At 37.5% G+C, this 14,417-nt stretch overlaps 2 protein-coding genes across 2 annotated transcripts in view; one reads left to right on the top strand and one right to left on the bottom strand.

Moving 5' to 3' along the window:
- The window catches only part of LOC309874021 (pinopsin-like), an 82,658-nt gene extending 71,470 nt beyond the window's left edge, over positions 1 to 11,188 (top strand). The window contains exon 4 of the mRNA XM_082751908.1: positions 10,842 to 11,188. Within this exon, the coding sequence (XP_082608034.1) occupies positions 10,842 to 11,066 (225 nt within the window). The 3' untranslated portion in view covers positions 11,067 to 11,188. The remainder of the gene's footprint in view (positions 1 to 10,841) is intronic.
- Positions 8,062 to 14,417, bottom strand: part of ST6GAL2 (ST6 beta-galactoside alpha-2,6-sialyltransferase 2) — a 47,658-nt gene continuing 41,302 nt past the window's right edge. Inside the window, exon 6 of the mRNA XM_082751906.1 lies at positions 8,062 to 8,625. Within this exon, the coding sequence (XP_082608032.1) occupies positions 8,357 to 8,625 (269 nt within the window). The 3' untranslated portion in view covers positions 8,062 to 8,356. The remainder of the gene's footprint in view (positions 8,626 to 14,417) is intronic.

Raw genomic sequence — 14,417 nt, 5'->3', positions numbered from 1 at the left:
TTGACTGAGAGTTTATCATTTCTCCAGTCACAACTCTCCAATTCAAGACAGCTGGGGTCCCAGAGCCCATCACTGGTGTGGAAGACAGAGGTGAAAAATGCATTACATCTCTGTTTTGTCTAAATTTCTCACCATAATATTCCAAAAATCCTTCCTACACTCACTCTCTTAATCAAGGTTGTAGGTACTTTGGATCAGGAACTCCAACTAGTCTACAAAACATCAGAAAACCCACAAGTCAGGAACTCTTGAAGCATGTTCATGTCATGTTTGTTTGAAATGCTATAAGAAAGACTGAACTATGCATACAAGACAAAAGCAAATAAATAAATAACATAAAAAAAGACTTATATCCTTATAGAACACAATCCAGAACACCCCTGACAGACCTCTTCCATTTTCCCTAGCACCTCACCAGCACAGGAGACATACCTGCTGCACATGGTGGCTATGATGCAGGTTGTAGGCAGGCCATTACATGCACCAGCACTCCAGGATTGATTGTGGAAAAGGACACTGTTTGGAAGGTGGGCCAGCAAGATATTTTAATCAGGAAGTGCAGTAACAACCAGAAAACTGTCTGGGAGCAAAGCTGACACAGCCTGGAGTCAGCACAGGTAGCAGTTTTTCCCTCTGGCTGCTCCCATAAAATCAAGGCAGATGTGATGTCTATTCCCTGTCCTCATGAACCCTTCAGGGTTTCTGGAGTCTTTTCAGTATATAAGGAGCTGTGGCTACAGCAATTATCCCTCATCTGTCAGCACCCTGTAAGCAAGAGGGTATTTAATTTGTATATGTCTGTGTACAAAAACAGGTTACCAGAGGAAATGGGTTTTATTTCACTTATCATAGAGACAAGTATAAGCACATGGAGGAGGTTGTTCAGAGTGCAGCAATGTGATCCCATAACTCTGCTGACACTCGTCTTTTCTGAGTTTAGTTCATGGGACTTGAGTTTACAGAGAAGCTAAGCCACAGCAGAAGTCAATTACTGTTCATAACTCTACCTTAGATGTTCATTTTGCAATCACATCCCACCACACTAAACCTGGCAGCAGCAAGAGCAACAGTTGAGTTGGGTTCTTCCTTAAATGTGCAGCAAAAAATAAGAAAGCAAACAGCCAAAACCAAGTGAACATTAGGAAAAAAAGCATAAGTTCTACATGCATTTCCAACTGGCAATACTACTACCATAGTACTTTTTTCTTTTTCTTTTCTTTTCTTTTTTTTTTTTTCTTTTTCTTTTTCTTTTTTTTTTTTTTTTTTTTTTTAAATGTTTCTCTCTCCTTCCTTGGTGTACTTCTTTATTACTTGTTTCTCCCACTTCCTTCCCTTGGCTACCTTTCCTCACTTGTATAATTTTTAAGAATCCAGCAGTTGAATCAGCTATAGTTCCCCCCACAATTTATCACAATTTACTTTTTAGTTCTGGTGACTATTCTGGTTCTGGGAAAAAATAAAAAATAAAAAAAATTTACTGCATGACAATTAATTCCCTGACATTTTAATGCATCCAGTTAGCATTTCCATCAAACTTAATAGGTATTTACTTGAACATTAGTATTATTTTAGCAAAAAGGAAGAGGACATTTACTTCTACTTGCCTTGGGTAGGAAGGCATGAAGCTTGGGCTCAGGCTGTACTTCCACAAAAGTGTAGTAATTGCTTTTAAGTAATCTGGAGTAACTTACCACTGTAAAAAAGTGGAATTTATTAAAAATAAAGAAAGGTACATGAATTGAGTAGACATCAATAGGTTTTAATGTGCAGCAGATAAATTCATGCTATTCCAATGAAACTATCTAATTATCTAATTATCTACCAGTTACCCTGAAAAAATCAAGATGCTAGAAGGGCAAGTTCAGCCAAGTCACTGGTGTTAGTGGACTGTTCATATGGCTATTCATACTGATTGAAGAAGTAGTCCCACAGTAACTCGCTGCTTAATCATTGCTGCAGGTGCAGTTTCCTGCAGAAAGTGGAGGGTGTGATTACAGAAAAAGACTGGCTCTTCCACAGCTTGTCTAGCTGTTCAACAGGTTCATGCTGCAGTCAAGACAGCAAGCTGAAGCAATCATCCTTTGAGATGTGTCTTTCAGCCAGATGACAACAGGCAAGCTGACAATAAACAGAACAAAATGACTGTATGAAGCTCTACCTGTCAGAGAACCATGACCCCTTGAGCTGCTCAAGTGAAACACAGCTGAAAGACATCCTTTATCTTTTTATTTCTAAGAATATTTCTAAGAATAAACGGATAAAGGATGACTCCTTCATTGTTCGGAAAGGAGCAGTCTGATTTTGGGAATGAAACCTGAAAATCAGTTGCCTCTGAGGTTCCTTGAGATACTATCAGAAAAATAGTGTCACACCTCCTCTATAGTTATCACTGCTAAAGACTAGGGAGAAGAGTAAGATATTCTCTGTACCCAACACAATATAGTTCATAGGTTTTCACCTGCTAGTGATGTACTAGTCTGTATGCATGTGGGACATGCTGTGAGACAAGAATGTCTTCTCCCATGTCATAAATGATTAAGTTTAATAAGCATTTTATCATATGCAAGACAGCGATATTTTTTTGTGTGTGTGTGTGTGTGTAAAAAAGGCACAGAGTAAAAGCAAAGCTGAAGGATTTGAAAAGCATTAATTAGTTGCTTCTTCCGTGCATCCCAGCATTCAGTTTCCCCTAGTGTAGCTCATTGTTCTGAGTTTTCTGAGAGGTGTTACTTGCAAATCATGACATATAGTAATTATCCCCTCCATGTTGCCTGCCAGGAGGTGGTGTAATACAAAGGATGAGCTGCATGATTACTGGCTGCCAGGAGTTTACATGATGGCAATCAAATGCTTAGTGTTCTACAGATGTGCAACTAACTCTTGTAGTCTAAGTAGGCATGTACTCACTGTGACTGTCTGGGATGAAAAAAATTTATACCACCTCTGTTAGCCCAACTTCAGCCACTGCATAATTCAAAGGCTACCAAAAGCAGTGGAATGCCTCACTTTAACGGATTTACGCAGACTTATATTGGTTACATTATATGGTATTTCATCACAGACTGAATAGCAACTTATGCTTTCCCTTTGATAAGTTGTTTTTCATTTATTTCATAATCAATTAAAATTTTTATTCATGCTAATACATGATGCTGGATTCTTTGAAAGGATGGCACAGCCACTTAAGTTTATTAGCAGCATCAAGTAACCAGAGCACGGTCTCCTTAGAGGGCTTGACTATCCTAAGAAGTTGACTGTCAAAGCTATAGCAGCATAATATGTCCACCTGGGGGAATCCTAGAGCACCTGTTCAGGTAGACACATTCATTTTAGAATAAAACTGTCTTTACAACTTTTCCCATTTTCCATAGCTTACTGAAAGCTAATTGCCAGCCCATTTCAATTTGAGATCAATGTAATTTACTTTCCCTGTTTCGTGCCATCTACAGTTCAGTGTCCTTCACTCAAGCCAGTATGAAAAGACCAGTACTCTTAAACAAATGAAAACCAATGTTTTATTTACAGGAAAAAATCTGTACACTGTGCATACATAAAAATATACAAAATCATAATAGAAAATATAAAAAGTGTTAAAATGTATACAAACACTGCTTAAAAATGTGACTCCTGTAAAATCTTAAGCTTTGTTATTAGAGTACACATTCATTTAAAAAAATCATCATACAAAATAATTCTCAAAGCTATTAAAAAAGTACACAGTCTATATTTGAATAGTTTGATGACTACATATCATGAGTGATGAGATGACATGGATAAATGTAAGGCTTTTACACACAATGCTTATTTCAAGAACAAAACTCTGAATCTGATCACTAAGGCAGAGAGAAGAAATTTATAGTGTTAAAATTCATTTAACAATGCAGGTATGCCCAGACATGGGATACATTAATTTTCAAACAGTTAAATCAGCTATCCTCCTTGCATGTGAGAGGATAGCTTCCAGGAAATATCTAGATGCTTTCTAATTACAGTCTTCTGAATTACTTATTTCAAATAGTAATTTAATTTATTTAATATTCATCAATTATAGAAAGCATGAACGGAAAAGCAGTAGCCATTTATTTTTGCAGTCAATACATTCAATATTCCTTTCACGGTACAACTATGTCACTGTCCAAGCGGTATTTTCTATCCTTAAGAACTGCTGAGGAGGAAGGAAATGGGAAAAAAAAAAAAAAAAAAAAAATCATTATGCATTGAGCTGGTCTACATCTATTTTGAACTCCTATTTAGATCAATCCACCTCTAAACTGATTGAGTTCCGTCTGTGCAACCATGTAGCGTAGATACTTGTCTTAATTTAAGTAAAAAACTCTTTGTTTTGTTGAGTTTGCCAAGAGATCTGCAGGAACAAGTTCAGAATTTGGATGTTTTCATCAAACAAAGTGTCCTGATCAAAGACGAGCAATGATTTAGTTAAATTTGTACAGAGAGATTGAAGATTAGAGTGTGTAAACAATCTCTCTCTCTTAATGTTTGTTAAAATTTCTTAAGATTTAGTAGTTTAATTTAAGGAATTACACTGAACTGAAATGTGAGTTTATGCACAGGTTAAGTTTTAGAACTATAAAGGAATGGAACAATTAATAATTTATTGATAGAAAGATTTTGGCTCATAATGAGGCAAAATCTGTCATTTTTTCTTTAATAAACAGAAAAATACCTTGACTTAACCATCCAAAGGCTGAATGTATGAAAGGATAGAGCACCACAAGTCAAAAAAGAATTCACAGTGGGAAAAAGAGCATAATGCAATTCAACATGAACTCAGCATATTTACTTAGGATGCTGCTGTGTTTGTTTTGTTTCAACTAAGTGCAACTTCTGTCCGCAGCACCAGGGTACAGAAAAGAGTCTCTAAAGCTTTTGAAGGCAATTTATTCCTACTTGTCAGGAAACCTCCATACATTTAAAACCTGCATCATTGTACCATGTCTGAAGGAAACTCAGGAATCACCTATCATTTGCTTTGCTGATGACACATGTCAAGAGCCAGGCTTGTGCAGACCTCCATTGCCTATTGTACTATTCCTCTCTGTTAGCATGCAGTAGCCACACAGAAGAGCTACAAAGTCATGCCTATCTCTATTTTTAAAGAAAAAAAAAAAAAAAAAAGCAAAAGAAAAAAAAACACACCACACAACCCTGTGATATCTGAGTGGGAAAATGCATTTCCTTTCACATTGTCTGCATTTAATATAAGTATCTAAAACCAGCACTCTCACATGTTACTATTATTAAAAGATTGTGGATTCAGTGTTACTACACACTCACTCATCGTTTCAAGTTGACTGAATCTTTGTAAAGACCTCTCTGCCCCCTTGAGGGACAGTGAAATGCCTGTAAATGCAAAAATACATGGTGAGCTCCCATGAAAGCCACCAATGCCAAAGCCACAGAGCATATGCACTGGTGAAGGTAGCACCTCTGAAGGTTCTTTATGTTCCCTCTTCATTTCTGCCCCTTCCCCTGTTGCACAAAGTGGAGGTGAGCCCTTGGTTAGCAAATCAAGTGCGCTTGCACTTGTGTCAAAAAAAGGACAAGACATGGTAGAGCGATAAAGTCTCTTTAAGCAGCCACCAGGTGTTTGAGCAGACAGACCAATGACATCACAGTGGAAACCAGTCCTGGAGTCCTTATTTTTTCAAGAAGATGGGCATCACAAGTTGGTCTTCCTCCGTTGCAAGAAAGTAAGTGCTGGCAGCACAGCTCTGTGGCATCTTGTAAGGTGATGCTACAGCACCCACACAGCACTTGTGGAAGGAGCACTGACTGGTATAGAAGTCAGGATGCAGCTGGTAAGCACACACCATGTTCTCCTGGAAACAGTTGCAGTAATTATCTTCAAAGGTTAAAGAGTCTTGGCATACTAGCAAAGAAGAAGATTCTGCTGAAAGGGCTTGAATGTACAAAGTCCAGTAAATTAAAAATATACAGTTAATTTTCTGATGTCTCAGACCTGGTTCTGCATCATTATTTAAATGATGTATTAAGTAAGTATGTTCATCACTTGTTACATGAGACCTTGTAAAATTCACACTGTTCTGTACAACAGTTACGTGGATTATTCTGACAGATTACTGATGAAGTAATGCAACATAATCCTACTGTGGGTAGTTCAGTAATACAGTTAGTATTTTTCTTCTTCATCGAAAACAAAGTTTAAGTTAGTGGTTGCAGACCAAAGTGATTTTTTTTTTAGAACTTAATCATTTCCTATTTATGGAAAAATAGTATATTCATTAGTCCTAGAAAGGTAATCAACTCCCTTTCTTCACAAATATGTTGTAGCTAATCCAACATACTGGAGAGAGAGGCATATTTGACAGTACTGGTTCAGACTTCAAATGATTTTCAAACAGGTTACCAAGCATATGGAAAAATAGGATAGCTCTAAGTAGGTTATCTTTTCTCTGCAAGATTAAATTACAATGTTATTAAGAATAAAAGCTACTGATTTATAACATTAAAAAAAAAAAAAAGGTATGTAATATATCCAGAGTCTAAGACTAACATAAATAAAAACCATTCATTTCAATATGTAAAACGATTCATGGACATGATTATCCACACAGCACAGAAGTACAGTTTTTAGACCATCTAGACACACTTTCTGTCAACAAGAGTAATCTTAGAGGATCATATAGCCCAATTTATGAGGCTATATAGGAAAAGAAAGCTAAGCCCCACAGAAGACATTTTATTCACTTCTGAGGAGTGAAAATCATCAGTCCCTAAGAGCAGAGTGACAGAAAAAGAATTATCTGGTGATGCTTACATTACTATCGAATAGGAAGTAGTCATTAATACCATTTGTGCTCTTTAATTGCCTTCCTGTTGCTCAAGACAAAACACAAAAGATACTTTCCACCACAACCACTCAACTCAGCTACTCTTTTGCCTCTTTGAATTGTTTGCATTTTTACTGAACGGACATGAAAAGGATACAGCTGTGGTTTTGGACACACACTTTTCTACTGAATTTGCCCTAAGAGAAAGGGTACAGTTGTGTGGGGGAAAAAAAAAAAAAAAAAAAAAAAAGGAAAAAGCATAACACAATGACAATATCAACAAATCTTCCAGCCTATAAGAAAACTTGAAACTGAAGTCGTACTGTTTTAAATGTGTTAGTGTTCAGGTGGATTTTCGGAACAGCCTTAGAGAATACTCTCATTGTGTGTTACGAAGGAAAATATTAAATTATCTCCATATGCAAACCACTGTCAGTTGTTTTTTTTTTGTTTGTTTGTTTTGTTTTGTTTTTCAGGCATTACAGCTTCTCTGGGGTTTAGCCTTTCAAAGGTTAAATAAAAAATAATAAAAAAGCTGACATCCTCTTCTTTTGTCAGACAACTCCCTATACTAACAGCAGTAACTTGTGAGCAAGTGAAATTGATTTGTATCACTATGAAATGCCTAACAAATGATGTCTATAATCTTGAATGCTATCTTTGCTGCAGAAAGTTTTGCTTTCAGTGCGATATGTCCGCTACACAGCCTCCCTTGGCTTTCTTTGGATAGTTTTTATCTGTGCAGACCAGGGGAAGGCATCATTTCCCTCACTTACACTTTCTTCATGGGCCTCTCAGGGAGATTTTTTTTTTTCCTGAATGAGTTAACAATATTTGTTGCTTCCTATAGAAACAAGAAATTTCTCATTTCTCTCTGCCCCACACAGTGTGAGCAATGTTGTGACCAAAGCAGTGTGACCAAAGCTACATCCAGTAGTTTTACTGATTTAGCTGGTTTGTGAGTCTGCACTGACTTTATAGCCAACATAAGGCCCCCTATACTGTTGGAAGCCGGTAACTAAACCTGTGTGTGAATGGGAATTAAAATCTCCTCTAATTAATGAACGCACAGCTCAGAGTAGCAACTACTTCATTCTTGGTGAGTGTGAAAATCCCGTGGAGCCATGAGAAATGCTGCATTGTTCAACTGGCAGCTCTGTACACGAACAATACAGGCTGTTTCACAATGCCAGATTTAACAGTTAAATAAATTCATTTAGAAAAAAATGTTACAATTTAGCATATGTGGCATAAGAGACCACTGACGAATTCTGACAGTCACACCCACAACAATACATTATACTTCTGCCTAAGTATGTCCTCTGCACCTTTCGTAAGCTAAGCTTTTTTTTTTTTCTTTACTTATTTGCAAAGCAGTAATAAATACTCAGGCTCAGAAAAGAAGTATTTCTCATGCCTGCTAGTTAATTACAATTTATAGACTCAAGACTAGATTGGTCTAAGATACATTTTTCAAGTATTCTCTCCTTGTTTATAGTACGACAGTAGTACCTTATTGCACATTGTTTCTGAAGGACTCTCTTCTACAAGTGTGGGAAATTATTTCGTTTGGGGCACTTGACAGATTTGAATCCTGGCAAAATGACCTTCCCCTTCCGATATAGGTCATCCTGCAAACCTTTGTTCATTCTCTGCACCAACAGCTTCTCATAAAGCAGCGGGTGATAGGCCCCTAAGGTACAAGCTGCATCATAGTAGAGTTCATGGTAGTGGCATAGATCGGTCTGTCGGACTGAAGGGATGTACTCGTACACATGCACTTCGTCACACATGGACATCATGATGAGGATACCTGGAACAGAGTGAAAACAAGAGTGAACCCCTTATTTCACCAGTCTCTCAGAAGTTGCCCTACAGTCTTCTGTTGTTTGTTTTTTTTTTGTTGTTGTTGTTTTTTTTTTTTTCTTCTCGCTTTTCTTCATTGTTGTACACCTTAAAGTATTACTTCTCTTAATGATTTTATAGAAGTTATAGAAGTGTAGTTCTTTTTATTAGGGCAGCATTTACTTGTTACCAATATATAAAGATTGTGATGACTGTAGAGTTAACTGAGTAATACATTGAGAACAAGGAAAGAGTAAAAAGCCTATAATGTCTTGCATACCAGCATGCCTCCCTGAATGAGGAGACTGCTTTCTCCCACCTCCCCCTTTTTACCCTATCCTGCTTGTCCACAAAACATCCCTCAAGAAGACCTAAAGCACCTGCATGGAGTCACCTGATGACTTTTCTTGTCTTTCCTGTATACCACGAGTTCTTGAAGTTATTGAGCAAGACAGACTAGGTCTTTATGTTCCCTTGCAGAATACAGATCACATGCATATACCGTAGAGCAGTTATCTGTTTTTAAGGAGCTCTTTGTATTTCTACTGTTAACCTCTGCCTAATGCATAAAGGAGATCTAAAAAAAAATAATAATAATAAAAAAAAAAAATCCAGATATTCCTTTTCTATCTTCCTGTGTGAATATTATAAAGTTGGTCTTTCTCAAACTGGAACTGAACCAATTCCACTTTTTCCATCCACTTCCTTCTCTATAGGCAGGAAGATGTTGCCAAGAAGACAGCCTAAATGCACGCAGAAGGTCATAAATGAGAAGCATCAGCCATGTATTAGTAGCATGAAAGCCCACAGATTCAGAGAATTTTCCAAATGGGTTTCATGGACGGAGGCTGAGGAAAGTGAATTACCTCTTATAGCAGTGATGTTGATAGGAAAAACTCCATACAACCTCCTACTCAACAAGGAAGAACCCACAAAATACCAACTCATTCTTTCCTGCCATGTGTCAATAGCTGATTGTCACCAACATTGCCAATAGCTGCTTAGAAAGGTGATAAAGAATTTAATTTCCTGTTTAAAGCTATCCAAAGGTTAGCTTTAACCTTACGTGCATTCCTAAGACGCTGCTACTCTCCTTATCCCATGCTCAGGATGAAAAACAAGATCAGGACAGATTCAGAAGGAAGACAGGTGTGCTTGTGCAGACTTTGCTTCCCCACGGCACAACTGTAAATCTGTACTAACAGAAGGTCTTTATAGATTTGAGATGAGAGAAATCTTAATGTTGCATTTGCACATTTTCAAAGGGACTATATGAGATATTGATAAATAGCACTGTCAAAACTGCAACACTTTCACATCAATCACAGCTTATAAGAGTCTTTTCTGTTTCATATAGCCACAGGAAAGGAAAATGACTGAGTAAGCCTTGGACACCAGAACTTTTTAAAGATGTCGTTTAAAAATCAAAATATATAGCGAACATATTGAGGCATTTGTTGTAGTACTGGTATCCCTATCTGTTGAACGTGACTGTCAACTCCCAGCTGTCCTAATTCTGCTCACTTGGCACTTACAAATGAGAACTGAAGTGGGTTTTTTTTGTTTGTTTTTGTTTTTGTTTTGTTTTGTTTTGTTTTGTTTTTAACAACAGCTTTGGAATCATAAAGCATCAAAGGTGTTTTGGGTAATTCTCACAAGTGAAATGAATTAACATAAAAAATTATTTTGGTTCTTTAATTAAGCAAAGCCATTTTCTGAAGTTCAGTTTGCAGTTTGGGAACACCGAGATTTCAATGGCTTGCTAATGAAAAGAACCTTATGTTCTTCCTGCTGTGTATCATTAGATTATCAAAATGATTTTTTCCCTGCTTGATGTGTGAAGTAACTGAAAACCAATTACTTCTGTGATTAAATCTTCTTTTATCATAAATGAAAGGTTCTGAAAGTGTTTCAGAATGCTCTACAGCTTTACGTGCTACAGAGACTATGGTTTTAAAAAAGCTAAGCATATCAATTTCAAAGAAAACGTCCACAAATTTAAGTGAACTTTAATCTTAATCAGCAAGATACGTAGACTCAAGGTGAAAAATGTATAACCCTCATTTGGGCAAAAAGAATGAGCTTAATGAGCCATTATTTCCTTGCCTCAAAACTGTTATAGAGATGCTCTGAATTTTAGCCTGCCTAGCGATTATGTCTAGAATTGTTTGTTTGTTGTTTCAGTTTTACAAATGCTTTCGTCTACTATTCCATTGTCAACATCCTTCCTCCACTGATGGAGAGCCCACCTGCCACTCTAAGGTAACTGTTATCCAGCTGAATCAGAGAACAGACGGTGGAAAGGTGTGCAATAATGAACCACGTCCAGAAAGAGACAACAAAATGACTTCTCTCCGGCACCCAGAACCAAGCCTGGAGCCAGTTTCAAAAGTTTCACCAAAGTCGTAGAAAAATCATCTCTGATGGAAAGTACAAGCCTTAACCAGAATATGCTTCATTCCACTGCCACACTAATCTAGCTAATCTTAAAATTACTAAAGAAAAGTATCATTTGTGGGATAGTAAAAATGTCAAAAACAAAAACTGGGACTCTGTTATAATTTTCTTAATAACAATACAAATGGCCACATCTCTGCAGTTCAAAATAATGACAAAATTTTAAGCAATTTGACTTTCCTGTAAATTGAAGTTAATGAAGCACTTAGAAGTGGTAAAGTTTTAGTTCTCAGAGATCTGTGTATCAATACTCTCCCAAATCAATCTAAAAAGACATGCTGGCCTACCTAGGTTAGCTCTTTGCCTTTTCTGCATCATTCCATAAAGCCCACTTCATGGGATTTCTGATTAGGTTACTCAGGTAACCAAAATTTCCAACAGTCCATTCCAAATTTTTGCTCATACTGGATAATGGTTTGAGGGACAAAACAATGACTCAAAGGGCTAGTTTCTTAGGTGTAACAGCTAATTTACAGCACATTTTTGTGTTTAAGTCTAGAGTCAACAAACTAGACAATAAGCTAAGACAATGGGTAGAGGCTACCATATACAGAGGTGTCTCTGTACTAGAGAGGTTTATCTGTCCTGGTGGAAATGTGAGCAGTCCTGAGTCTTCCAGAGCTGATGCACAAGTCAAATGCAGAAAACCTGCTTTGGGGAAGAACAGTAGTCAGTGCCAGACTTTTTAACCTTTAGCACCTCTAAAACCACAGCCAAAGGGATCAATGGTGTGGTACAACCAGTGCTCTCATCTTAACAACCTATTGGTGAAATCCCACATGCAAGCTAACACTCTTGATCTAACTGAACTGAAGGAAGTAGGCCCTTCTCCTTAGCTGCTACAGCCCCCAGATTCTCTTTTGGAGTTACCTGCTCCCACTGTTGTGGAAGCAGCAGTTTAGGCCATGAGGACATTATACCAGTATCAAGACGTATCCAGTTTTACTCTGTTCACTTTTCTAATGCCGTGTCTGGCTTGTTCTCCTGAAGGTTTCAAATTTCAGCCCTTGTTTTTTTCAGTACCACTCTTTAACTTGGTTTCTTTCTCTGCTTGGTATTAACAACATTGCAGTGAGTTACTGGCATCTATATCCAGCAGGTATAGGTGTGCCAACCTGTCCATATCTTCATCTACCTCACAACTCAGTTTCCTCATCTTTCATTCTCTTCTCTGGTTACCTTCAATGATCTTATACTCTTCAAATTAGCTACAACTTCACAGCACCTACATAATCCTCAAAGTATTTTTTACGTTATGTTTGAAATTCTACATTTTAGATGCAATTTTGAAAATAAAGAAGTACACGCCTGCCTGCTTGCTGACTTAATCTTGCTTATGTTATCATGTTTTGCTTGTCAGTCTGTTCTGTAAAGTACTACCTCACTTCCCATTTCTTATCCCATTTATTATCTTTACACAGCTTTGTGTTATTGCTTCCTTGGTTCTTCCTCCGCAGCTGAATCTCTTTGCATCTCCTCCTATATGCATTAAACTTAGTTTCCAAGTGTCCTTTGTTTACTTCCTTTCCTTGTGTTGCCCACAGAGTACATACCTATCTACTTGTTTCTTTCATTTGTGTACTTTTCACATCAATGCCCAATGCAATATCATCTACAAGTTTGTTTCATATCTCACCATTCCTCCTTGATTATCAGCATCAGTATGAATGGAAAATAAGTTGTCTGTCAACCTGTAGGGTGAAGAATTCCCATATGACACACTTCAATAATTGTCTTTCCTCAAAGTCTTGAAGCCAGTTTTCAGTCAATATACAATTACTGGATATAAAACAGCACAGACTGGTTTACTTGGGACTTAAGGAGGCATTAATGAACTGGGTGAAACAGTTGTTATCTCAACAACTTATAGCGTGGCCAGAATTAAACTCACTAAGAAGTACATGCCCATTTCTGAGCTAGCTGGTCTTGAGAACTCTTTACGGACAGCGCTAGAGACAAGCATTTCTAGGGCACAATTCATCTGCCTTATTTTAGATGTCTATTTTAGGATGGGATTGTTTCCTGGAAGTGTTGTTCCTCTCCAGTGACTAGGCAGAAACTGAAATAAAGTATTTCTCTTGATATCAAGCACCTTCCCCTCCCCAATTCTAGATCAGAAGCTTTTGTAGTTTTGACAAAATTAATGTAATAACCTTTTTCAGGAAAACTGTGTAAATAAATGAAAACAAGGTGTGATTCATCTAACCAAATTTGCCTATTGGTACACATCTGAGATAGTTATCACAGACTCCTTTATTGCCAGTGAAATAAAGTAGGTACTCTTAGGAAGCAGTGCATGTCTACTCATCCTAGAGTAGACATTTTGAAATGGATCATATGAATAATGCCCAGAAATTCCTGTTTCTTTCTGTTGACTATGGAAAAAGCTGTGTGGCAGCACAGATAACTTGTATTTTGTGGGTTATACCTCTGCTAACAGAACAGCCTGAAAAATTCAACTGTAGATGAGAACACAGGTCTGGTAGCCATATTTAAGAGGTGCCTTACTTTTGCTTTAATGAGTCTGAGGCTGACTAACACAAACACAGACCTGTACTGGAGGCATCTACATCTAGGTGGTATGAATACTGCTCTCTGACTGACCTAGCTGTGGACAGAAATCAGTTTGATGTGCAAGGAACAAGCTGGAGAGAGATTTCTTTTTTACAACCATAAGGATTAAGATACAGGAATAGGAGTGGAAGCAGTGAATTATAAAGTACTTAGGGTATATAAGAAGATATGCATGACTTAAGAAAAAGTAAAACCTGAACTGGAAAGTCTATAAGCTATCTATAACATGCAAACACCAAAATAGAGTACTCCTTAGAGTGAACACCAAGGAAAGTTCATGGCAAAGTCTGCCTTTTATCAATGGGCCTTAAATAAGATCAGTAAAATCTAGATTAAACAGATACATCTAATTAACATAGTAGTAGCAGTATCACTAACGTACCCAGGTAATTTGGCCAAGAACTTGTTAAGCTCCAGTACAAAGAGTACTTGTCAATCTAAGTGAGTACTGTCAATCTGAGTGATGACACTGCCATGACATCTGTAGAGGGGTCTGGAGGGAACTGTGGGGTAGTTCAGAGGGGAAGGCATCTCCGAAACACATTGGGTCCAATCAGAGCAGGGACGAATTTGAAGTCAGGGCAGGTTGTTTACAGTCTCGCCCAGTTTGATATTGAGTACCTCTAAGGACAGAGAAGCTAGAATATTTTCAAGTTTGCTGAAGCTTGCAAAAATAATATTGTAGGCATGACTGTGGAACCAGCAAGCAGGCATAAAAATGACTTCTAG

The sequence above is a fragment of the Aythya marila genome, assembly GCF_965140915.1.
Source record: "Aythya marila genome assembly, chromosome: 1".
Lineage (NCBI taxonomy): Eukaryota > Metazoa > Chordata > Aves > Anseriformes > Anatidae > Aythya > Aythya marila.
Note: the sequence above shows the minus strand (reverse complement) of the source record. Positions and strands in the feature narration are given on the sequence as shown.